The sequence below is a fragment of the Ovis aries genome, chromosome 4 (genome assembly GCF_016772045.2).
Source record: "Ovis aries strain OAR_USU_Benz2616 breed Rambouillet chromosome 4, ARS-UI_Ramb_v3.0, whole genome shotgun sequence".
NCBI classification, from domain to species: Eukaryota; Metazoa; Chordata; class Mammalia; order Artiodactyla; family Bovidae; genus Ovis; species Ovis aries.
Genome location: NC_056057.1, coordinates 102,684,672 through 102,709,660, shown reverse-complemented (window position 1 = coordinate 102,709,660; position 24,989 = coordinate 102,684,672). Strand labels below are relative to the sequence as shown.

General features: G+C 39.9%; 1 protein-coding gene across 7 annotated transcripts in view; it reads left to right on the top strand.

Annotated features, from left to right (window-relative positions):
- DGKI (diacylglycerol kinase iota) overlaps positions 1–24,989 on the top strand; it is a 513,862-nt gene that overhangs the window by 294,171 nt on the left and 194,702 nt on the right. For all 7 annotated transcript variants that reach the window (XR_009600539.1, XM_060415131.1, XM_027968850.3 and 4 more), the window contains exons 14-19: positions 1,558–1,695; positions 4,999–5,077; positions 10,659–10,714; positions 11,856–11,918; positions 16,113–16,186; positions 18,189–18,300. Coding sequence is in view for 6 of the 7 variants with exons in the window: in XM_060415131.1 (XP_060271114.1) it covers positions 1,558–1,695; positions 4,999–5,077; positions 10,659–10,714; positions 11,856–11,918; positions 16,113–16,186; positions 18,189–18,300 (522 nt within the window). In the remaining variant the exon portion in view is untranslated. The remainder of the gene's footprint in view (positions 1–1,557; positions 1,696–4,998; positions 5,078–10,658; positions 10,715–11,855; positions 11,919–16,112; positions 16,187–18,188; positions 18,301–24,989) is intronic.

The following is a 24,989-nucleotide window of genomic DNA, read 5'->3' as shown; positions in this document are numbered from 1 at the left end:
TCAAGGTCCCCATGAACCATGGCTTTATCTTCAGTTTAAATCTATAGTCAGCTAAAGAGCAAGTTTTATTTTTAAAAATGGGTTTTAGTACGCATGTCTGGGTCTTTTTGAGGTATCCACCAAAAGGCAGTAGTCACAGGTATCCAGGGGGTGGGTTGGTCCTCATATTAAGCAATTACAGAGACTCAAATTGCTCCTGACCCCTAGTCTGCCCTGATGAATCTGGTTCAGATTTCTGATTCTTACTTTGGAAGAGTCATGTCTATGTTTGAGCATTTAGTGTTCTGGTCAGCGTCATCAGAGTTTTGGCTATACAGGTAACCAATTTTCCTTTTCACCCTGAAGTCAACTTCAGGCAAGCTTGTTGAAAGTAGTTTATCTGCTACTAACCAGCCATTTAAAAGGGGCTTCCCAGGTGCCTCAGTGGAAAAGAATCCTCCTGCAAGATGAGAGATGCGGGTTCGATCCCTGGGTCAGGAAGATCCCCTGGAAAAGGAAATAGCAAACCAACTCCAGGGTTCTTGCCTGGTAAATCCCACAGACAGAGGAGGCTGGTGGGCTACAGTCTACGGCGTTGCAAAGGGTCAGACATGACTTAGTGGCTAAACAACAACAACAGTCATTTAAAAACTGTTATTATCATCATCATTAATATTTTTTATAATATTAGGAAAATAAGAAAGCACAATATGCTAACATATGCTGCCTGACTGGCTTTTTAACTGCTCATATGAAATTATTGCCCTGGCTGGGCTCGATGAAAATTATCTTCAGATATTAGCAGGTATTAATCTGGCTTTCGGGTGTATTAACCACCCATGGGTGATAATTATGTCACTACATCAGCAGATATTTATTTGGCCTTGGGTGAATTAACTTTCCAGAGGTCTTTTTTTAATTTTAAGTAAGCATAGTATAAATAATATATTCTTATGAGGCAGCTAATGTATTTATCAGTATTAGTTCCTCTTCTCTAAATCAATGACTTGATCATCCTTAATAATCATGCTATCAGTCATGTGTGTTCAAGGAGTAAGTAGATAGCTCCCTAGCAGGGCTCTTCATCAGTCAGACTTGCCTTAGGTCATGAAAGGAATGGTGTCTTAGGACAAGGTCAGGGAGAGGTGAGTGAAACGGAATATTAGGAATCACCTTGCAGATGTCGCTTGATTATTTTCCTGCTTTGCCACATACACTTGTTCTGTGTATCCTCCAAATTTGTCTAGAGGGAGACGTGGGGAAATCTGTTTTCACCCTGATAAAAACAGCCATCCAGCATGGCTCTCAAATGACTGCCATTGAGTATTAGTTCTTGGTGCTAACAGAAGTCATTCTTCCGCTCAAACCAACTAGACATAGTATTTCCGTGCACGGTAACCGTGACTGTTGCCTTAAATTCTAAATATCTCAAGGGAAACAGTTTACTCTCAGCCTTGTTAATTGCAAAATAAAGAGAGAGCTGTAGCAGAAGGTCTCTGCCTGGCATGAACTGTCAATACCTTTGGCTGTTCTGTCCACTGTTCCAGACAGCAGTGTGTTCGTTCTTTGATTCCTTAGGGCTACACTGATGAGCCTGTTTCTAAGATCCTTTGCCAAGTAGAAGATGGGACGATTGTACAGCTGGATCGCTGGAACCTCCACGTGGAAAGAAACCCAGACTTGCCTCCTGAAGAACTGGAAGATGGCGTGTGTAAGGTTAGAGTTTTCCCTTCTGCAGAAAGGGGACCCTGGAGTATTTTCTGCCTGAGCCACAGGAAATACGTTCCTGGCCAGAGAGTTAATGTCTGATTCCCTCCTATAGAGGTTATGGCTACTAAGGCTGTGAGAATAATGCTGTCCAGTGATTCTGCCCTATAGACTTCTAAAGATCAAGATTTCCTAAGTGCTTCCATAGTGCAGGGAGCTATTCTCTGTCCTCAAATTCAACACCAGAAAGAAATGTATCAGTTTTCTAATCTTTCAAATTCTTTGCAAAATCTTAAACCCATGAGGAGATTAAAAAAAAAAAAAGTCATATGGCCTGAAACATTAGGCACAAGGTCTTTCAATAGAAAGATACCATCTGAGATTTCTGGTCTGATAGCAAAAATTCCATTTTCATCACTTGTTTGGGATGTGAAGATACACCTAAATAAATGTTTGACTTAGTGTTTTTCCTTCAGTGATTAAACTTGTATTTCACAAACCAAGGGATGTAATTATAAAAATGCTACTGTGGAGCTTCAGGGGAGAATTCAGTTTTAAGTTCTCGCCTCAATTTCATATAAATCTGATAGGTTTCTGAGTAGCCACTTGCTTTCTATTACTTTGCCTTTTTCTTCTGTGATAGTGTTTTCACATTTTCATTGTGTAAGAATCTCCAGGCAGTGGTCCTCTGAAATGCAGATAGCAAGGCCCTGTTCCCAGAGATTCTGATTAAGTAGATGTAGGGTGAAGGCCCAGCATCCGTGTAGCATCCCTGCTCTATTGGATCACACCATTGATTGAAGCCAGGATTTCATGGTGCTTCGGCCTTTGAATCCGGTATCATTTTAGACCAAACCAGTGCACCTTTCCTTGGAGAAGGAAGTGGCAACCCACTCCAGTATTCTTGCCTGGGAAATCCCATGAACAAGGGAGCATGGTGGGCTGTAGTCCATGCGGTTGAAAAGAGTCAGATACAACTTAGTTTCTAAACAACAACAAATGCGCCTTCATTGATGAGCATCAAGATCCCGACCAATCGTGGTAGAAGCTCAAGTTACTTATTTGACTAAAATTGGTTAAAACATGTTTTGTCTTACCTTCATAGTTTTTTCACCTAAACTATGATCCAGAAGCTAAGGTTTTTCATAGTTATCATGATTGCTCAGTTGACCTTAAGTTCATAACGTCACAGTGTTGTTTAAGCAAGTATTATCTTGGGATATAATACTTCTTTGTAATGTATTTGACTTATAGAAACTGGGTGTAAAACAGCTAAAGTACAAAGAAATGTACCATATGGAAATGTTAAGGTCCTATCCCCACTCAACTTGGAATGGTTAGGCCCTCAATAGCAATCTCTATTTAATTCTTTTCCCAACAGCTTAAGAAATGGAAAGACTTCTTGATGCAGCCTGGGGACATTAATCCAGATAATTAAAGGGTTTCAAAAGTGGATTTGTAAGGAGATGTGTAGGAAATTGGGGCAATTTTTCCTGGAAAATGTGAATAAGAACTCTTAAAACAGATTAAATTGTGATGTTATTTAGAGGATGGCGACCAGATGTTCTCCTACGTTATCAGCGGCTGCTGAGCCATGGGTTAGAATTGTAGCCAAAAGAACATAAATGGTAGAAATGGACATATCTGTGCTTTTGGCAGGATCACCAACCCTTGCTGTCGTTCCTAAGGACTTGTATTTTCGTTTAAGTGCAGGAACTGGACATTCTCAAATGTGAAGCCAGGAGAGTGAGACATGTTTTGGCATTGTTCTGTGTGTTTAGTTTCTCTCCCTGTTCTCCAGTCACTTGTAACCACTTCTAAGGGCTGAGCTGACCTCTGAATCAGTACATGCTCTGAGTCAGCCTTCCGTGGATGGGTTCATCCTTTATTTCAATTTCTGTGTTCCTGTATTATTAATAATCTCTCTCTTGCTTTCTCTCTGATTCTCCCTCTCATTTTATTTTTCTCTTACTGTGACAAGATTATTGCTCTAGTCAGAGAGAAAAATCTTACTGATCAAGGGGCATAGGAAACCCAGTAATTTTTGAAATCTTGAGGCTAAACACTTATTTCTAATAGAAGAGGAGTGCATTTCTCTCTGGAGGAGAAACCTGATCATTATCTGGAAACATCATCCAGGCTGAGATAATATTTCCCCTCTGTTTACTGTAACATTTACCTTCCAATCTGAGTTGCAGAAGAAAAAGTGGAAGAACCACCATATGCCTTCTAGCATTTCCCACATGCTTTCCTAATTGTTCTCACGTTCAACCAAAGGCCTTCAGATCATGTCAGCTTCGGTGTTTTAATGCAGGACTTCAGGCTACGTAGTTTGTTCTCCCTTTTACTCAACTTGCAGCCATAACAACCAGGGACCCAGAGGACTCTGGCAAGGCAAGGAAAGCTGAGGCTTCTGTATATTTCTATGTGTCTGTGTTTGCATATTTCATGGTCATATTAAAGATGTAAGAGTTAATAGAGTAAATAAAAATCTGAACGCTAATAAACACACACACATATGTTTTATTTCTAATTTGAGGATAGTTGCTTTACGATGCTGTGTTGGTTTCTGCTGTACAACAGTGTGAATCAGCCATAAGTACACATGTGTCCCCTCCCTCTTGAACCTCCCTCCCATCCCATCCCCCGCCTAGGCCGTCACAGAGCACCGAGCTGAGCTCCCCGTGCTATGCAGCAGCTTCCCACTAGCTGTCTCTTTTGCACATGACAGTGTGTGTATGTCAGTGCTACCCTCTTAATTAGCTTTTAGTTTTTTCTCTCGGTTGAGAATAATTAAATGGCTCCCACTGGCTTATTGCTTACATGACTTTTGTCGAAAATATATAGATTTTTAGAAAATAAGGGTAAACAAATTAAATGGTATTTATTTTCAGTTGCAATATTAATTTGCTGAACATAAATTCTTCAAAAAATGTGCATCCACTGATTAAGAACGTTAGATGTGATCCTTACAATTAAATTTATTTGCGGAGTTTGTTTAGTGAATCATCCCTTGTAACTCTTACAAATGTGCATCCTTCAGCCCTTAAGATTCTTGTGTTATAATATCCATGAGAATGGTTCTCATTTAACAATTTGTGTTGTGTCTCTTGTTTCTGTTTCCTAAACTATTTAAAATTCTTGGGAGTATCCTATGAGTTGAGCTTTCCCTAAAGAATTAATTCAAAAATCCCTGTTCCTTCTATGTAGACACCCCTACATTGGGTTGTGACTGGTCTTTCTCCCAGGGACTTGCCCCACAGACCGGTGTCTGGGTTTCAACTTCACCTCTGCCTTTGTTCGTCATTGCAGCTTCCTCTGAATGTTTTCAATAACTACTTCAGCCTTGGATTCGATGCGCACGTCACATTGGAGTTCCATGAATCCAGAGGTGAGGACAACGTCCCATTTCCATCTCCCAGGGAGGAAGTTTCCAGCAGGTGTTCTGCATGTTCCCTTTTGTTTGCATATCACTTAAGCATCCACAGTGTGCTCTACTGCTGTCTCTCCATATGAACTTCATGGTGACCGTGGGAGCTCAGTAAGATAGGAACTTGGGACAGATGTTACCCTGAGACCTCGTTGTTTAGGGTCTCAAAGACAGTAAAGGTCAGGACCAGATGTGTGCTCCAGGACTCAGGACTGCTAATCTTTAGGTCTGACTAGAAACTAAAGTCAGTGAGTGACCAAGAAGTGATTAAAAAAAAGAGGGAAAGCAGTGACTAAAGAGCTGGTAAGGGAGGATTGATGCTGACTGAGAGTAATGAATAGCATATTCATGGAGAGGATCTAGAGATGGCGGTACACAATATACACGAAATGCTAAAACCGATTGAAACAGATGGCTGATGTGTCTATACCAGAGGTGTGGACTTTTTAGTATCTGTTAGTCTATCTTTTTTGCATTAAGTAAAAAAGAAATCATTATTAATGATGAAAGGTATAATTACTCAAGCTGTGTTTTTAATGTAATTTATTTTTGGTGATACTGGACCTCCGTTACTCCGCAGGCTTTTCTCTGGTTGTGGTGAGCCAGGGCTACTGTCTAGTTGCGGGGTGAGGGGCTTCTCGTTGGGGTGGCTTCTCTTGTTGCCTAGCATGGGCTCTAGGGTATGTGGACTGCAATAGCTGTGGCACTTGGGCTCAGTAGTTACAGTTCCTGGGCTCTAGGGGACAAGGTCAATAGTTGTGGTACACGGGCTTAGTTGCTCTGTGACATGTGGGATCTTCCCAGATCAGGAATCGAACCAGTGTCTCCTGCATTGGCAGGTAGATTCTTTACCAATGAATCACCAGGGCAGCCCATCAGGCTAATTTTTTTTTTCCGTTTTCTGTTTATTGGGGTTTTCCCCATGATTTTACCTGGATAGTCAAGAAATCTCAAGCTCCAGTGCAGGAGGAGGAGGAAGAAAGTGAGGCTTCATTTTCATTAGGGTCATATGTACTTATTTTTGTTGATAGATAGTGGCTGGAAGCCATGCAAACCACAGTTGAGACTCCAAACTATTCTCTAATGCAGCTGCTCAGGGACTGTGACTTCATGACAAAGCTTGTATCATTTGCATCCAATACTTGCAGAATGATTCAAAGCCTCATGAGAGCCATTCCAAAAAACATAACCTTGCATAGAATAACCTACTAGATATTAGTCAAAACATACAATAAATTGGGAATTATGCCAATCCATTTACATAGACTGGGTAATAAATACAAATCTCACTAAAGCAGAATCCTAAAAAATTCAATTGCAGAAAGTTTTTGGCGTAGATATGAAATAGCCCATCAAATTGACATGGGACAGTTGCAGACTTTTATTAGTATCTGTATTGTATTTCTTTTAGAAGGGACAATTAAAATGACATTCATTTTGAGACAGTTTATTATTGGCATTTTCTGTTTAAATGCTTTTAGAATTACCAGTAGAAAAGCAAATAAGGAGTAAAGAAAGGCTGAACATTTTGATTGACTTTGTATGTAAATAATGCAAACATTTGAATAATTTGATCCGAAAGAAAGTATATTGGACTTCCCTGCTGGGCCAGTGGTTAAGACTCCATGCTTCCAATGCAGAGGATGTGGGTTTGATCCCTGATCAAGGAAGTCAGATCCAACATGCCGCGTGGTGCAGCCAAAAAATAAATTTTAAAAAGTGATTTTTAAAAGAAGAAGGTATACTTTATTTGATAGGAAAATAGATGCTGTTTTATTCTTCTCAAAGTGGCTAAGCCATATCTGGCTGAGCTGTTGTGTAACAGAACATGTAATCGTTTGGAACAAAATTCAGAGATTTGATAGGACTGGTCATTCAGTTTTCAGTTGGAATCTTGCCCAGTACTTTACACTATTGCATTATGACAGTACTTGAGGAAGTACATTGAAAATACTCTAGTCCACTATTAGCTGAAACTCCAATATTTTGGCCACCTGATCCGAAGAGTTGACTGATTGGAAAAGACCCTGATGCTGGGAGGGATTGGGGTCAGGAGGAGAAGGGGATGACAGAGGATGAGATGGCAGGATGGCATCACCAACTCGATGGACATGAGTTTGAGTGAACTCCGAGAGTTGGTGATAGACAGGGAGGCCTGGCGTGCTGCGATTCATGGGGTCACAAAGAGTTGGACACGACTGAGCCACTGAACTGAACTGAACAATGATTATGGTTATCAGGTAGCAAAGCTAGGTCTCACTTTGCCAGCTATGTGAATTAGATAGTCGTCTTTGGGGGACATGAAGGATATTAAACACATCAAACTTTTAGTCTGAGACTGGACACTCGAGTCATACCCTCATTGAAATTGCTTATTATTCAGGGGATTTGAACCTTACACTACAAGGTCAAGGAAATACAATTATGACTCCTGAAGAGGCAGTATTTAAATTTGATTTAGGATTTGCTATTTTCTCTGAATATAAAGAGGCATGCAGATCAGCATGTTTCAAAGGATTATGAATGTTTCATGATTCATATGGTGAACTGACAGATTTCTTTGAAAAGGTGTTATTTTCAGTGGACTGCTAAATTTCACCATCACCATCACTGCAAAGGACACACTGCCAGGCTCTTGCCTAGGGAGTAAGACTCAGGCACAGTTGACCTTTGAGAAACCCTGTCCAAGCTTCCGTATCTGTAACCTTCTTTTCCATCTTGAACCTCAGTGTGACATCTACTCATCATTCTAGATTCCAGTGTACTTGGCTCTGGAACACTTTTGATTTTCTCTATGTATAGACCCCACTCCCCCATGCTGCCCCCACTTCATCTTATATGGAGAAGGAAATGGCAACCCACTCCAGTATTCTTGCCTGGAAAATTCCTTGGACAGAGGAGCCTGGCGGGCTACAGTCCATGGAGTCGTCTTATATAGACATCTTTTTATGGCATATACAAAATGACATTTTTCATTTTCATGTTCAGGTCTGTCTTCCCCTCTTTAAACAACACAAGGGCAAAAGACTCTCTTATTTTTATCCTCCTGTGCCAAGTCCAGTGGCTGTCTCAAATGTCCGCTATAGGAATGGAATGTTAAATTGGAGAATAGGCTCATATATAAAAGGTAAATAAAAGGAGAGGGAGTATACAGTAAGAGGAAGATGTATAGGCAGTGAGTAATATGAGGGATCGGTGGGGATCGTTGACAGAAGAAAAGTATCAGGGGAAAGTTTCCAGAAAGGGTAGGAGGGAATATGATGGGAAATAAAGAAGGAATGTGATGCAGACAAGTGAAATGGGTAAGGGCATTTCAGACAGGAAAGAAAAGTACGGAGGGACAAAGGAGCTTGTGATAAAGATGGGTTAGATGACTGGTTAATACAGAGTGAAAGATTTTTGCCATGATGTTAGGAAAATGAAGATAATGCTGGTAAAAAATTTGTCCTTAAGGTGCAGTGACTGAAAGAAAAGATTTTTACAACACATAGAATTTTAATTGAAGGTGACCCTGTCACTGTAGGCATAGATTTTGAAGTCATTAATGCATACATAACCGATGTCTTAAGATTGGGTTAATATCCAGTGCAGATAGTTTGGAAGACGTATGAGTTGTATGGGCTTCTTAGGTGGCGTTAGTGATAAAGAACCTGCCTGGCCATGCAGGAGAGGTAAGAGACATGGGTTTAATCTCTGGGTTAGGGAGAGTCCCTGGAGGAGGGCATGGCAATCCACTCCAGTATTCTTACCTGGAGAATCCCATGGACAGAGGAGCCTGGTGGGCTACAGTCCATGGGGTCACAAAGAGTTGGGCACGGCTGAAACAACTTAGCATGCACACATGAGTTATATGGCGTTCAAATTGCTTATTGGCTTTTATAAACATAGCGTTCAACTTATATTTGCTAATATCTCCCTAATAGGCAAGACCAATTACAGAAAAAAGTAGAGTTTTGGATTCCATTTTAACGGCACATATGTTATTGTGCTGTACACAAAGATGGGATTAATATGTTAAAATAATGGAATGGGTTATACCCAGGGTTTCATTATCATTATAAATGGATTACATTCAGAGCCAAATCATTTAGATGATTTAGATGATGAGATTTGGCAAGTTTGAACTAATGAGATTTAGATGAGGTCTTTGGATTTTGAGTTGATGCTGTAATGGGAATGAGACCTTTTGGGACCTGGGAGGAAGTGAATGAGTTTTTCACAAGTGAAGGATGTGAATTATAGGGGCCAGGAGGTAGACTATTGTAGGTAAAATTTTGGTTTCTGTGAACTTTGCCATTTGGTGTCATGCTTACCATTCAAATACAGGGTTGGGATTTGGACACTTTCGGCCAGTCAGCCAGCTGTCTGATGAGAAATGACTTGGAGAAAGATCTATTCCTAAAAAAAGGATAATGAACAAAATAGCAAAAGACGAACGTTGACAGTGGGTTCCTTTGGAATGTCTTGGAATTTTATCAGAGTGTAAGGAAATAGTATTTCATTTGGGGATTTTATCATCCCTTGAATTCATGTGAACATTCTCTGATGAAGATTCTTGTTTAATCTATTTATGGTCTTCAATCTATACAACATCCAGGAACAGACACAAAATTAAACCCTTCTCAGTCAGAGCCTTTGCTGTCTTTTGCCCTGAGTCCATTCTGCAGGTCATCTGTATATGTCTGTATCTGCCTATATGTGTGTGCTCACGTGTGTCTGACTCTGTAACCGCATGGACTATAGCCTCCCAGGCTCCTCTGCAAGGAGGGATTCCCAGGCAGGAATGCTGGAGTGGGTTGTCATTTCCTTCTCCAGGGGATCTTCCCAACCTCGGGGTCAAACTGCATCTCCTGCATTGGCAAGAAGATTCTTTACCACTGAGCCATCTGGAAGCTGCATAGATACACACACACACACACACACACACACACACAATATAATATTTACATATCTTCACTAAATCAAATGGTTTTTCGAGGCCTGTCACAAGAGTGTAGATGGTAGTTAGGAGTTTTTGCAAAATGTGACAGCAGATTCTTCATTGATTTTTATCCAAATTCCCTATATTAAATTTGAGCTGCATACATAGTTTATGGAAGCTGTGCTCCATGGAGTTCAAAGCAGACAGTAGACCCTCTCCCTTCTCCCTTCCCTCTTTCTTCTGTCACTGCTGCCCTGTATTCCAACCACTCCTCTATTTTGAAGAGAGTCTAGAGTGTCTCAGCCTTTAATGTGCATGGAAATCACCTGGAGAACTCGTTAAACCAGATTCCTAGACCCCAGCCCCCAGACACTCTAATTCCATAGGAGTAGGCTGGAGCCTAATAATTTGCATGTCTCAGTTGATACTGCCACTGATGACAGTTTGGGGCTACATTTTATATCCCTGGGCTATTGTGCCAACTGCCTGTAACTGAGGGAAGCACGGTAATGAAGCTGTTGGTTCCTTGGGGTGGGGAGGGACAGAGAGAATGTGGAGGAGCTAATCTAACTCACTACTTCTAATGAAGTCTGTAACAAAACCACCTTTTCCCTTTCACAGAAGCAAATCCAGAGAAATTCAACAGTCGTTTTCGAAATAAAATGTTCTATGCAGGGGTAAGTATACATTCCATTTTTCAATGATTACATGTGATTTATACTAATTTACTGATGGTAATGAAGATGCTAATATACTATGCTAATAATTACATACACATCACAGATGCTTACATGTGTGTCTATGTGTGTGCTCAGATATGTCCAACTCTTTCCCACCCCATGGACTGTAGCCTGCCAGGCTCCTGTGTCCATGGGATTCTCCAGGCAAGAATACTGAAATAGGTTGCCATTTCCTTCTCCAGGGGATCTTCCCAACCCAGGGATCGAACCCAGATCTCCTGCACTGCAGGCAAATTTTCTACCACTGCACCACCCAGGAAGCCCTATGCTTATATATGGTTAATACTTAATGTGTTGGTTGAAGGATAAAAGTAAAGGTATATTTCTTAAGTTGGTTGGCAGAGAGTTCATTATCTTTGAACTCTAAAGCCCTTATGCTGAATGGGAATGATATTCAAGAAGTGGTGTGAAAAACAAACATCAAAGTCAAGCTAGAGAACTGGAAAATTAGGTAGGCTGAAAGATGTATGGCGAGTCTTGGGTAAGAATGTAGTTTTCATAAAGGTATGTATCCTGTGCATTGACATTTGGATGCAAAATGAAGAGACCATGGAGAGTTTTTTCATGGAAGCATATATGAGATAAAGGGGCACTCTTCTTTTCACTTCTTCTCAGGGACATCCCTGGATGTGAATGGCTAGAAAGAAAAAAAAAAAAAGAGGGACTCCAAAATATTGATTTTTACAGTGTGCTTAAGTTTATACCACTGGATAGAGGGGATTAAAGTAAAAAAGAGGTGAAACAAGACAGTTTCAGTGGCGAGTTAAAGATTTTATCAGCATCTGCTGGATGAACAGGAAGGTCAGGAAAGGCCGTCAGATCAAACTGACCCTTGAAATTACCTACATTTTCTCTCTCCTACTGCTGTCTGAAATTTTATTATAAGTTACATTTTGAAAACAAAGAGATAGATTTCAACTTGACAGCCTCTGCACTACTTTACTCTAGAGAATTTGCTTTATATTTTGTATTTTTGCATAACTCAGAATTCCTAGGATCTATCTATCACACAGAATCAGGGCTTTGGCATAACTGTGTAATAAAGCATTTTTTTTTTCTTTCTTTCTTTGTGGTATAGGCAGCTTTTTCTGATTTCCTACAGAGAAGCTCTAGAGATTTATCCAAACATGTTAAAGTTGTCGTAAGTATTGCGGGTGTTGACTCATTTCCCTTTGAATGTAAATATCACGTCCTTAACATAAACCCCAAATACCAGTTTCTGTACTTAATCGGTGGGCTGCATAGAACTTGAACTGAATTGAGTATGGTGTGTTCAACCAACATTTAGGAGCATTCAGTTATGTGTTGGCCACTGAACAGAGGATGAAGTTAAATAAGATGGATGGATTTTGCTCCTGAAAAAACTCACAGTTTGGTCATGCTGAAGGGCACCTAACTCATGGCAGAACAATAGAATAAATGTTGCTATCCGACTGTTTGTGTCATATGCTGGTGGCACAAAAAAGAAATGCAAACTGCCCCTGGTGTAGTCAGGGAAATCATCAAAGCGAGGGTGTTGAGCTGGGTCTTGAAGTAGAAATAGATGTTCACCAAACAACTAGCTTGCTATTCCCAGGCTCTCCGAAGAATCTTCATTTTTAGAGAAATACTTTGATTTTAGTATTTTGTGGTCACTTACTCTGTAGCCTGGTCAAGGTCCCTTACCACTTAGGAGCTTTTTGGCTGCTGTTTACTTCTGAATCTCTATCCCAAGTTGGGGAATACTCATCTTGGAGGCAAGGGAGATGGGAAGTCATTTTTTCTCTAAGAGATATATTTAAAAATAGCATATCATTAATTATTATGAAGACAAAGTGTTTCCTTGAAGTAAACGAGTTGAGAGAGGGAATGAGCATGACTCTGTTGCACATCCCTGTATAAGTGAAACAGGAAAGACAGAAAAAAGGTACAGATGAGGAAAGAGAAATGGGAACACAGCAATGCTTGGATTTATTGTGGAATAGATAAGAATAGCATTTGTGACAGAAGGGGGCAGGATAAAAGGTATACATGCAAATAGAGAAAAATATATGACCTTAAACTAATGGATTTATAGAGGAATACAGAGGAGCCTAAGGTAAATATTCAATTTTCTTGACACCAATAAACCATATAGGAGACACAAATCTCCTAAATCATTAGAAACAAAGACATTACCACTGACAGCCTTTGGCATCACTTTCGGATGTTTCAGTTCTCATAAAATACTAATGAAAAGTCAGTATCCTTTAGTCGTAGCAACTCTTGAAAACTGGAATACTGCCTTTTAAAATCTAGATACAAGAAAGAGACATAATCCATTAAACTGTGAAGATCTTAATTTTGATAAAGCGATGGTTATTTAAGTAACAGCAACCTTGCCTGAGACTTACCCTGTTTCTTCTGTAGCGGCCTGCAAACAGCCAAAAATAAACTTTCCTTCTTCTCCCAGTATTTTTTTGCATTATTGGGAACATTGTAGCACCTGCCTGGAGAGCCAGTGAGTGGAGGGCAGTGGCTATGTTGAATGCTGTTCACTGTCTAACTCAGCTGGGTGGAAATTAAATTCCATGTGTCTCCACACCACTGGAGAGCTTTTCTCCCCCATCTGGCAGTCTTCCTGTTGCGAAATGTCTCAGGCATGGGTGGCCATAGAGCAGGGATTAAAAAAAGCCTGCAGAGAGGCCAAAGTGGCAGCCGGAAACTTAGAAAAAGGTTTGATATCAGCCAGTAGGTATAATATTCCAGGTGGGTTGGTCTGTGTAATCATCTTTTATTTATGAAGAGAAAAAAACACACACACAATAGAAACTAAGTCTTAACGATTGGGATTCAGTCCTAGGTCTAGGTCTATCCTTATGAGGTCTGTCTATATGACGAAAAGCACATGCATTTGAAACAACAGTTACCATTGTGCTATGACACAGAAATATACAAGGGTGTTTCTACAATTACGTCACTGAGAGTGAGACTGAAAAGATGGGAAGTCAGAGCAAATAGATGTACACATAAAAGCAGACTATTTTATCTTTGCCATGGGGTGAAGTCAGTGTTTCTGATGTAATAGTTAATAATCTAATCTCACAGAAATATAAAATATGTGCACAAATAATACACACACACACATATACACCCAGAGGATAGTAACAAAACCCTACATACATCCTTTTGTCCTACTGCACGTGTGTTCTTCTTGTTTTGATTCATCCACGTGGGAACTTGTACATAGGAAGAATTTTTTTTATGGAAATATTTTCCTTTGTGTGTTTGAAGTAGGGAGAAAGTTGAAAACTGCAGTCCTAAAGATTTGTGAAGTTTAAATGCAATAATATTTAGGAAAATTTTGTAAAATATTGTAAGGCATGCATCCTCATAGAATTTGCTGAGTTTCCAGAATCACTATGTTTTTTTCCAGGTGGAAAAAGTAGAAAATTAAAAAAAAATTCTGTTCTAAATAACGTAATATATAAGTATAGGATTTTTGCTGTAATGTAACAGTGCTGCTTCGCATAGTATTAAGATATCACATGCTGTTTTGGGTTTTTTTTTGACATTTTTAGTAGCTTACAACACTCAGTTTTGATCATTTAAGATGTCTACATTTTTTCTTCACTGGTAGAGCCATCTATCAACTCAAGTCCTTAAATTGGGAGACCTTATGAGTGTTTAACACTTTGAAAGTGTTGTGAAAACACCTTCAATCAATGTTTAGAACTTCATTCCAATCTAAATAACATTTGAGAATAGTTTGCTTATTTATGAGTATAAGATTTTCCAGAAACAGTTTTTGAGAATGCTCATGAAAACTAGTCTGGGTTAAGATCAGCTGGGAGGAGGAGAATGAGACAAGCCTGATGGCTAGCAGAGTCATCGTAACCTGGATTGCAAGTCCCTCTGAGGAAAACTTCAGAAATTTGCAAAGATCTTGGGAATGCTTTAACCCTGTCTCCCAAGGAGAAGACGGAGGGTGTGTGTGGGGGGGTACATTCTGTGATGAGGGTGTGAGGAGAGCAGATGAAAAGCAGGCTTTATACCATTGACATCAGGAGGCCTAGAGTCCTGAGCAGAGAGCTCCTCTTTTGGCGTTTGTCACCAGTGGGACATGAGAAAGGGAAACAAAAAGCCTCTTCCTTGATCAGTCAGAGGGTGCTCTTGAGGAAAGCACTAGCCAGTCAGGCAAAGTGAAAGTGCTGGTCGCTCAGTCGTGTCTGACTCTACAGCCCATGGACTGTAGCCCGCCAGGCTACAGATCTCCAGGCAAGAATACTGGAGTGGGCAGCCATTCCCTTCTCCAGAGGATCTTCCCAATCCAGGGATTGAGCCCAGGTCTCCTGCATTGCAGGCAGATTCTTTACCATCTGAGCCACCAGGGAAGCCCCAAGCAGGTCAGGGAAACCACACGCAAAGGTATTGAGGCCAAGCCAGCCTGAGGCCCTTGAAACCCAAAGTCACATCCAGAACCAATGAAGTGCTTTATCTAGGAAGACCAGTCACAGTCTATAAGAGATTATACTGATAAGAGTAAATTGCTAATGGAGATAATGCTAACTTATAATAGATAGTAAAAAAAAAAAAATGTGGGATATATTCCTTTCAGACTGCTTTCAAAATATTACATTGAACATTTTCAAAAGACAAATTATGTCAAAAAGCAAGGAAAATAAATGGTCATTTGCATGACTATTTTTGAATCAGATGATGGTGGTAGAGATTACTACTGCCTCATCTTGAGGCTTTGTCCTTTTGTTCTTTTAAGTGTTCATAAATCTTTTAAGGATTTACTACATAGCACAGGGAACTGTATTCAATATCTTGCAATCCCTCGTGGCTCAGTTGGTAAAGAGTCTGCCTGCAATCCAGGAGACCCGGGTTCGATCCCTGGGTCAGGAAGATCTCCTAGAGAAGAAAATGGCAAACCACTTTAGTATTCTTGCCTGGGAAATCCTATGGATAGAGGAGCCTAGTGGGCTACAGTCCATAGGGTTGCAAAAGTCAGACACGACTTAGTGACTAAACCTACTTACCTACCTAAATCTTTTAATGTTGATACTATAAGCCTAAGTATCTAATCACAGTCCAAGGTTAAGAATAATGACAGTTCCTTGGATTGTGAGACCACAGAAAAACATTTTGGTCAAATGGCAGCTTTGTTTTTACATGAAGTCAAAGCAAAACCAAGCCCTGAACTCTGGAGCTGGGAAAGTTAGAATAAATTTTCAGTCACAGTAATGGCCATCAATGCCAGCAACAGACAAGGACAAGGGTAAGACTTTGGTACCTGCCCTTGTCAGCTAAGTTGGCTTGTAGACTTGCACCTGCTTCACAACCCTTGCTTTTTCTGCTTTGATTGTTGCAGTGTGATGGGACCGATCTTACCCCAAAGATCCAGGAACTAAAGTTCCAGTGTATAGTATTTTTAAATATACCCAGGTAAGCCCTGTTCTTATTGTCTTCCTTGGTTTCATGTGAACTCTGTTTGACCTAAGGTTCTCTGCTTTCATGATGGAAAATTTCCAGGTACAAGCGATGAAAAATTGTTCCTTTAATGACTTGTTAAGAGTCTCCAGGCCTGATCATTTTTTCTCCTACTTGCTTTGTTTAATGTTCTCTCTGGTATTTTTTCATGTATGTGGTATAGCATGCATGGTGTATACTTACCCATGCTTAAGAAGCCCAGGCAGCCCTCTGGACCGAGACGTTTTAATGTAATTCTCAGTTACTGACCCCTCCACCCTGTCACCCTCCCCAGGAATGATGGACTTGAATAAATACGTGTTCTTAGTTTCCCAAAAGCTATTAGGAAACCTTCCAGCCTGATTTCAGCATGGAATTCATTCAAAATCGTTGCCAGATGATTGCTTTGAAAAAATAGGATCAATTAGAGCAGCATTTTCTAGCCAGAATGTCAGCTTTCTTTGGTGCTATTATATACCTCAGGAGAAAGGGGTATTTAAGATTAACTAGTCTCAAAATAAGCACATTTCTCAGTGGGCTTAAATTTAGATTCTAGGCTCCCAAGCCAAGATTTGAAAGGGATGGATCCCTGACTCTTTGTTATTTGCAAACCAGACAACTCACACACAAAAATCCACAAGTTCTATTTAGACTGAATTTGGTTGAAATGAGAAGTGTATGCAAATCTATGTCTGGGAAAGCAGTCTCCTGATGACTTTTGGCCATGCTCAGTTTAGCCCCTTACAACCTATTCCAGAAGTATTTTCATCTCAGATGTTGAAGTAGGGGGCCTAGATTCTCAGGAAACAGTGTTCGTTAGCTTGCTTTAATTTTCTTTTCTTCTTATTCTTCTTCTTGCTCCTTCCCATCTCCCCTCTGGACTTTGTTTATTTAATTTTTAGTTTCCCTGACTTCCCCTTCCCTTTCTGATCTCACATCTTTGTCTCATCCCTTTTTCACTCCTCTGTCTTCAGTTACTGTTCCCCCATCCTGGGGTACTCGTTATCTTAATTATGTATTTACTGCCGATGCTTACCCAGCTCGATTCTCTTTTCCTCTCTTACTGGCATGTATATGTCTCCCTCCAAGACCAAATTCTGAAACCACCTATTGATAACTCATGGGATGTCATAGAAAGTAGGCCTCTGTGAATTATAGACTGAGAAACACACACACACACTATTGATACTATGTATAAAACAGATAACTAATGAGAATCTACTGTACACCTCAGGGGACTCTACTTAAAGCTCTGTGGTGACCTAAATGGGAATAAAGTCTAAAGAAGGGGGATTGCTGCTGTTGTTCATCACTCAGTCGTGTCTGACTCTTTGCGACCCCATGGACTGCAGCACACAGGCTTCCCTGTCCTTTATCATCTCCCAGAGTTTGCTCAAACTCATGTCCATTGAATCAGTGATGCCATCCCACCATCTCATCCTCTGTGGTCCCCTTCTCCTCCTGCCTTCAATCTTTCTCAGCATCAGGGTCTTTTCCAGTGAGTCGACTCTTCCATCAGGTGGCCCAAGTAGTGGAGCTTCAGCATCAGTCCTTTTAATGAGTATTCAGGATTGATTTTCTTTAGGATTGACTGGTTTGATCTCTTTGAAGTCCGAGGGAAAAAAAGAGGGGATGGATGTGTACTATAGCTGATTCTCTTTACTGTAGAAACTAACACGACATTGTAAGACAACTATACTCCAATAAAAATTAAAAAAAAACTTGATAAAGAATGAATTAGTAGAAAGCTGGACACCACGGGATGCTTTTGTTGTCGAATTTTGACCCATTTTCTTAAATTGATACTTGGAGGGGAAGGGGATAAACCCATTTTCTTTTCTATTGGGAGACATGAACCAAGAGTAGAAAGCCATTCTTTTGTGAAATCAGCATCAGATCAAACTATAAATTGTTGCCTGATGATGACCACGAGAAGATTGGCACAAACTCTAATTCTGATTTTACTCTTCTCTTGCAGATATTGTGCTGGCACAATGCCCTGGGGGAACCCAGGAGATCACCATGACTTTGAACCCCAGCGTCATGATGATGGTTATATTGAAGTCATTGGATTCACCATGGCATCTTTGGTGAGCAATACATCTGTTTTATTGAAGTAAAATGTGTTTTAGTCACAATGAGAGTTTATTCATTTTACAAGATTTTGGTATAATGTTGTCTCCTGGCTAATCAACTTATAAGCTGTCTGCAATGTAGAGTTGCTAGGGGAAGCCAAAAGCAAAAAGTCATTCTTTGTGTCACTAAAAAAAGTTGATGTGTATTTGTTTGAACTTCAAAGGTAAATGAATATTATTTGTTACTTTTCCTGATATTTTCTATCAGAATGAAATGCAAAGTTTTTATGTTAATTACATAACATTATGCCACAAATATATCCCAACATTGATTAGAAATCTTGCTGTTTGATACTTTGTTGGTTCATGGAAGACTCAAATTTAGATAAAAAAAGAACATGGTCATTTGCATTCATCTCCATTTTACCCACTTAAGCATAAAATGGGCATCTACATTATCACAGAATATCTGAATATAGAAAGACTTCTCATGACATTAACGAATATTCACTTGCCAGTTTTGAGATCACCTTGCATTTTAATTTTGGTTCCTGGCATTAGACAAGTAAGTATATAGAATAAGGTCAATCGCAAGCAGGTTTTAGCCTCGTGTTTTAACTTATTATTGAATGATAAAGAAACTAATTAAAAATTTTGCATATCATTTTATCAGATATAGATCAGCCATATCATCAGTTTGTAAAGCAAATGAAAATAAAGCTTTTTCTTGCACTTGGCTAGCACTTAGTTCATGCTGTTATATCTCAAGGCTAGAAGGTTGTATTTCTTGTTCTAAACAACCTAAAACAACTCTCTCTTTCATCCATCTCATGGATTTCAAGTGACTTTTCCTCCATCACCTTGAATTGGTGAAATTTAATAGAATAAATGCTTGTGATTATAAAAAGAATGTCCATCTCCTGAGATGGTGATGTTGCTCATTACATTTGATGTGTCTAGAATGAAATGGTCATTAAGTGTAAAAGATTGGTCTGGGAATGATGTAATTTTCAAGATTGTACATAGCTCATATGTAACTCTTTCTTTCCAAAAGTCTTTATTATGTTGATTATAGATAATGACTCAGCCAAGAGCAAACAGGAATAAGTCCAGTTAGGGTATGTGCAAGGAAGAATGTTTGGAGGTGCCCGAGAAAGTCACAAACCTGGTCGCGTGTTATTTTGCTCATTCATTTATTCACTAAGCCAGTGAACATGTGTTGAATTTTTTGCTGTGAGAGTTTCCTAGTCCTGGCTGTGCTGTAGAAGGTTGCCAAGGAATGGCTAAAAGAAGATGATCCCTTACTTAGGCTTGCAAGGGCAGGAGAATATGAGACACTTTCCCATTGTTCTCAAGATCGCAAACTAAATCTTTACTGCAAAATTGAGTTTCTTTCCAAATCTCCCTCCTTTACCACTGCCCTCTGTGCTTTGTAGCTTGTTACCTCTCAAGTCAACTATAGCACTGGGCATCCTTTTCTTCTTTGTACTACAGGACCATTGCCTATGCTGCCTATCACAAATGTTCTTTACCTCTTCATCGTATATAACTTTTCCGTCTATATTCTGTTAGATTCTTTTTAGAAGTCTTTCTTTGGTTTGGGGTGTTTCTGCTTACAGTTATATAATTAAGGTCTGAAGAAGAAGGAGAAGGCAGAGTGAAACTGGGTAATTAGAGGAGAATTTAATGGATGGACTCTTGCAAGTAGTGCACTGGGTTATGAGAAGCAACAATGGATGGTGGGGTATTCCTGAGCTGAAGATGCAAAGGCAAGGAAGCAGTCAGCTGTACCAGAAACAGAATGACTTAGGAAGGACCACCCGGTAGGAGTAGGGTTTGCTACGTGAAAGCAGTCATTCTGTGCCAGCCTGGTCAGGGAGAAAGCCGGAGACATCAGTACAGTTCTTGCTCTCCAGCCATTAAACAGTCTAACTGGGTCAGTTTCACAGGGCAGGGAAGAGGGCGTGGAAGGGGTGGAGTATCAGGTGGGAATGGCAGGTGACTGGTATCCATCAGTCTAGTGTATTGCCGGTCCACAGCAGAGAACCTGAGACTTGTCTTTGGCAATAAGAAATGTGACAGGGTGAATGAATTTTGCCAGGTGAAGAAGAATGGAACTTGACATTCTTGAAAAAGGGAAATGCACAGACACTTGGTAGTCTAAGAGAGCGTAGTCTTCTGTGCAGACTACAGTCATTTTTATGTAGCTTAAAAATTGGTGAAAAGCGAAAGTGATGCAGATGGTCCTGGAGAAGCAGGCAGGGGTGACATCACAAAGTGCACTAGAGAATTTACCTAGGGGTTTTGACTTTGGGGCATCAGCAAAGTGTGTTTTCAAAATAAATATTTGTTTGGGAAAAGTTCACTGGAGAAATTGACAGCACATTGAACTCTCATTCACTATCACCCAGCCTCACACATGCACGTGTGGAAAGTCGCTTCAGTCGTGTCCGACTCTGCGACCATATGGACTGTAGCCCTCCAGGCTCCTCTCCCCATGGGATTCTCCAGGCAAGAATCCTGGAATGGGTTGCCGTGCCCTTCTCCAGGGACTCTTCTCAACCCAGGAATCTAATCCATGTCTCTTATGTCTCCTGCATTGGCAGGTGTCACTTAACCTATTATCAATTCATGCACAGTCTTATTTCTGTCTCCAACTTTGGTCTCCTCTCTTACATTATTTTCAACTAGGACATTACATAATTTTCCCCATAAATATCTCTGAATATGTTTTTTTAAAAAAATAAGACTTCCTTTAATGAATACAATCATACCATCTCAAAAACAATAGCATCTTAATATTACTAAATATCTACTCAGTACTCAATTTCTAATTGTCTTGCAGATGTCATCTATTTTCTCTTGCTCTGTTCATTTGCATCAGGATTCAAATAAAGTACATTCATGGTGATTAGTTGTTGTGACTCTTAAGTCTTTGTAGCACCCATCTCTCTCTTTTCTTTTTTTTCATTTATCTATTAAAGAGACCAGGCTGTTTGTCCTGTGAAGTTTCCCTGAGTCTGAACTGTGCTGATAATGTCCACAGAGTCTCAATAATGTGCTCTTTTCTTTTACTTGTTTTTGCTAAGTTGATAGTTGGATATAGATTCATCAGACACATATTTCTCCAAATCTCTTTTGTAAGAGGTGTTTTATTCTTCCAAAGGAGGGTATGTAATGTCTGGTTCTCTTTCTCTCTCTCTCTCGCGATAATAGTCTTTGATGATCAATGTCAGGATCTAGGAATCATCAGGCATTGCCCAGCACTGATATTCTGACTCTTTTCTTCATTTGTTAACTGGGCTGTTTCTATAAGGAGAAGTTTTTCCTACACCTGCTGCTTGGTTGGGGCTTCCCTGGTGGCTTAGTGGTTAAGAATCTGCCTGTCAATGAAGGAGACACAGAATTGATCCCTAATCTGGGATGGTCTCACATGCCTCCGAGCAGCTAAGCCATGTGTCCCAACTTTGGGGGTTTCCCAGGTGGCAAAGTGGTAAAGAATCCTCTTGCTAATAAAGGAGACACAAGAAATGTGAGTTCGATTCTTGGGTCGGGAAGATCCCCTGGAGTAGGAAATGGCAACCTGCTCCAGTATTCTTGCCTGAAAAATCCCATGGACAGGAGAGTCTAGCAGCCTCCAGCTCATAGGGTCGCAAGAGTTAGAGATGACTCAGCATGCACTCTTTGATTACTTATTCAGTTTGTTTCAGAGAAGCAGGACAAACAAGTCTTTTATTTATATATTTTCAAAGTAATTTAGTTCATTAGTGTCCTTCGGTGACTGTGGGTTTAAACTGGCATCAGATTTTGGGGATTTCTCCCATCAAGGGTTGAAGTCTGTATAACCTCCCCTTGACTCTATGTGGGCTTACAAATACTTGGCGAATAGAGTACAGTGGAATTGATGATATGTAACTTCTGAGGTTGGATCATTAAAAGCCATGCAGCATTTGGGAAATATGGGCAATATGGATTGGTCTCTAATTAATAGGGATTTTGTAAATGCTAGGCAATATTTATTTAAAATATCTTGCTGCTTTCATTCATTTAGTGTCATAAATATTTATTGAATAGTTGTTGAAACCACAAGTACTTATTGAATCCATAAGTGACACTTGCTAGATAAAACAGGTACAAAATGAACCAATAGAAAAGCAGTGTCTTCAGGGTACCCACAGTCCAGTGTTGGGAGGGAGGTGAGGAAAGAAACGAGCAACCACAGGCTAAGGTAATAAATTCTGGGGGAAAGGGATGTGGAATGAGGATAGAAAGAACCATGTTTACAGATTGGAGTCTTTTTGGGTGAGATTGCCAAGTGGCCACTCTCATAGAGGCATCAGTTTAAGAGAACATGGAAACCAGGAGGACCAGTGGTGGCTCAGAGTGGTGATGCAGATGGTGAATGAAGGGCAGAAAGAGTTAGATATATTTTTTTTAATTGTTGTTTTAACTGTTATGGGGAGTTTGCAACTGATGGCATGGGGCAGGATGGGATTGGTTGCTCAGAAAAGTTATCTGGATGTCAGTGTGGAAGTGACGAGAATCTCCACTTCTGTGGACAGATGGACAAATCAGGATGTTGGTACCAAAGTCCAGGTGAAGAGATGAGAATATCTGAAAGCCTGAATAAAGAAAGTGATGATGAAGACAGAAAGGGTTGATGAATGGATAGGGACTTATCTTGAGGGTGAGAAAGGGGTGGGTGGCCAGTGTAGGCCATTGAGTAAAGGTGACAATATTATATGAGAGAGAAAATATAAAAGAAGGATAAAAGTGTCAAAAGTGAACCCTGTTTCATGTAAGTCAAAATTGAAATCCCTGTGAGACATCTAAGAAGATGGACAAATGTGCAGTTTGGAATGTATGCTTGGAACTCAGGAGAACTCACTAGGTTGGGAGAGAGTGTTTAATATTCTATCTCTATTTATCTTCCTATCTTTCTCTCCCATCCTGTCACGAATAGGTTAAGGAGAAAAAGAATAGATAGGAGTTGGTGTAGAGAAGACGAAATTGTAAAATTATTAAATGTAGATTAAACTGCACAGTTTTGAACATCCCATGTAATTTAAGTAACGTTACTCGAGCTCCAATATTTTGGCCACCTGATGCGAAGAGTCGACACATTGGAAAAGACCTTGATGCTGAGAAAGATTGAGGATAGGAGGAGAAGGGGGTGGCAGATGATAAAATAGTTAGGTGGCATCACCAACTCAAAGACGTGAGTTTAAGCAAACTCCAGGAGATGGTGAAGGACAGGAAAGCCCGGCATGCAGTAGTCCACAGGGTCGCAAAGAGTCAGATATGGCTTAGCAACTGAGCAACAAAAACCACAACTCAATACTCATATGCATCTTACTATTGACATATATGAGTGTCAATTTGTTGCTGTTACTATCCATATAACATGGGCTTCCCTGGTGGCTCAGATGGTAAAGAATCTGACTGCAATGCAGGAGACCTGGGTTCGATCACTGGGTTGGGAAGATCCCTTGGGGAAGGGACTGGCAATTCACTCCATTGTTCTTGCCCAGAGAACCTGATGGACAGAGGGGCCTGGAGGGCTACAGTCTATGGGATCACAAAGAGTCGGACACAACTGAGCGACTAACACTTATCCATAGGGAAGACACCGTGTATTTCTTTCACTGAATAATGAAAGTGCTTTATTTTCAGTCCTTAAATTTCACATTCCTTGAAATTATATTGATTACATTTGTAACCAATATTATATTATATTGATTACATTTCTTAGACGGTAAATTATTTGAAAATGCACATCTGTGTAAGATGATTATATAAAGAGAACAGTGTAGTTATTTGGGTAAAAGTACATCTGTTTTTGTGTATATAAAATATTCAGAGTGATCCTTTAAGAGAAATTTGAAATTGAATTACTGGAATGGGAGAAAAGATTATTTCTTTTAGACTCTTTATCTTATAATTGAACATTTCAAGACAGAAGCATTCAGTTCATTTTACTGGTTGAATTGCATTCCTATTAATTAAGATGATTCTTCATTGGGTTCTCAGTAACCACATTACCTTTTTGGATTTCATTCAGATCATAATCAGACATTGTAAGATGTATTTATTTCTAGATGGAGAAGCTCTATACAATCAGCAAAAACAAGACTGAAAGCTGACTGTGGCTCAGATCATGAACTCCTTATTGCCAATTTCAGACTTAAATTGAAGAAAGTAGGGAAAACCACTAGACAATTCAGGTATGACCTAAATCAAATCCCTTACGATTATAGAGTACTAGTGCCAAATAGATTCAAGGGATTAGATTAGAAATAATCTTTTCTCCCATTCTAGTCATTCTATTTCAAGACAAGAGTGCCCGAAGAACTATGGACGGAGGTTTGTGACATTGTACAGGAGGCAGGGATCAAGACCATCCCCAAGAAGAAAGAAATGCAAAAAGGCAAAACGGCAGTCTGAGGAGGCCTTACAAATAGCTGTGAGAAGAAAAGCGAAAGGCAAAGGAGAAAAGGAAAGATATACCCATTTGAATGCAGAGTTCCAAAGAATAGCAAGAAGACATAAGAAAACCTTCTTAAGTGATTAATGCAAAGAAATAGAGGAAAACAATAGAATGGGAAGACTAGAGATCTCTTCAAGAAAATTAGAGATACCAAGGGAACATTTCATGCTAAAATGGGCACAATAAAGGATAGAAATGGTATGGGCCTAACAGAAGC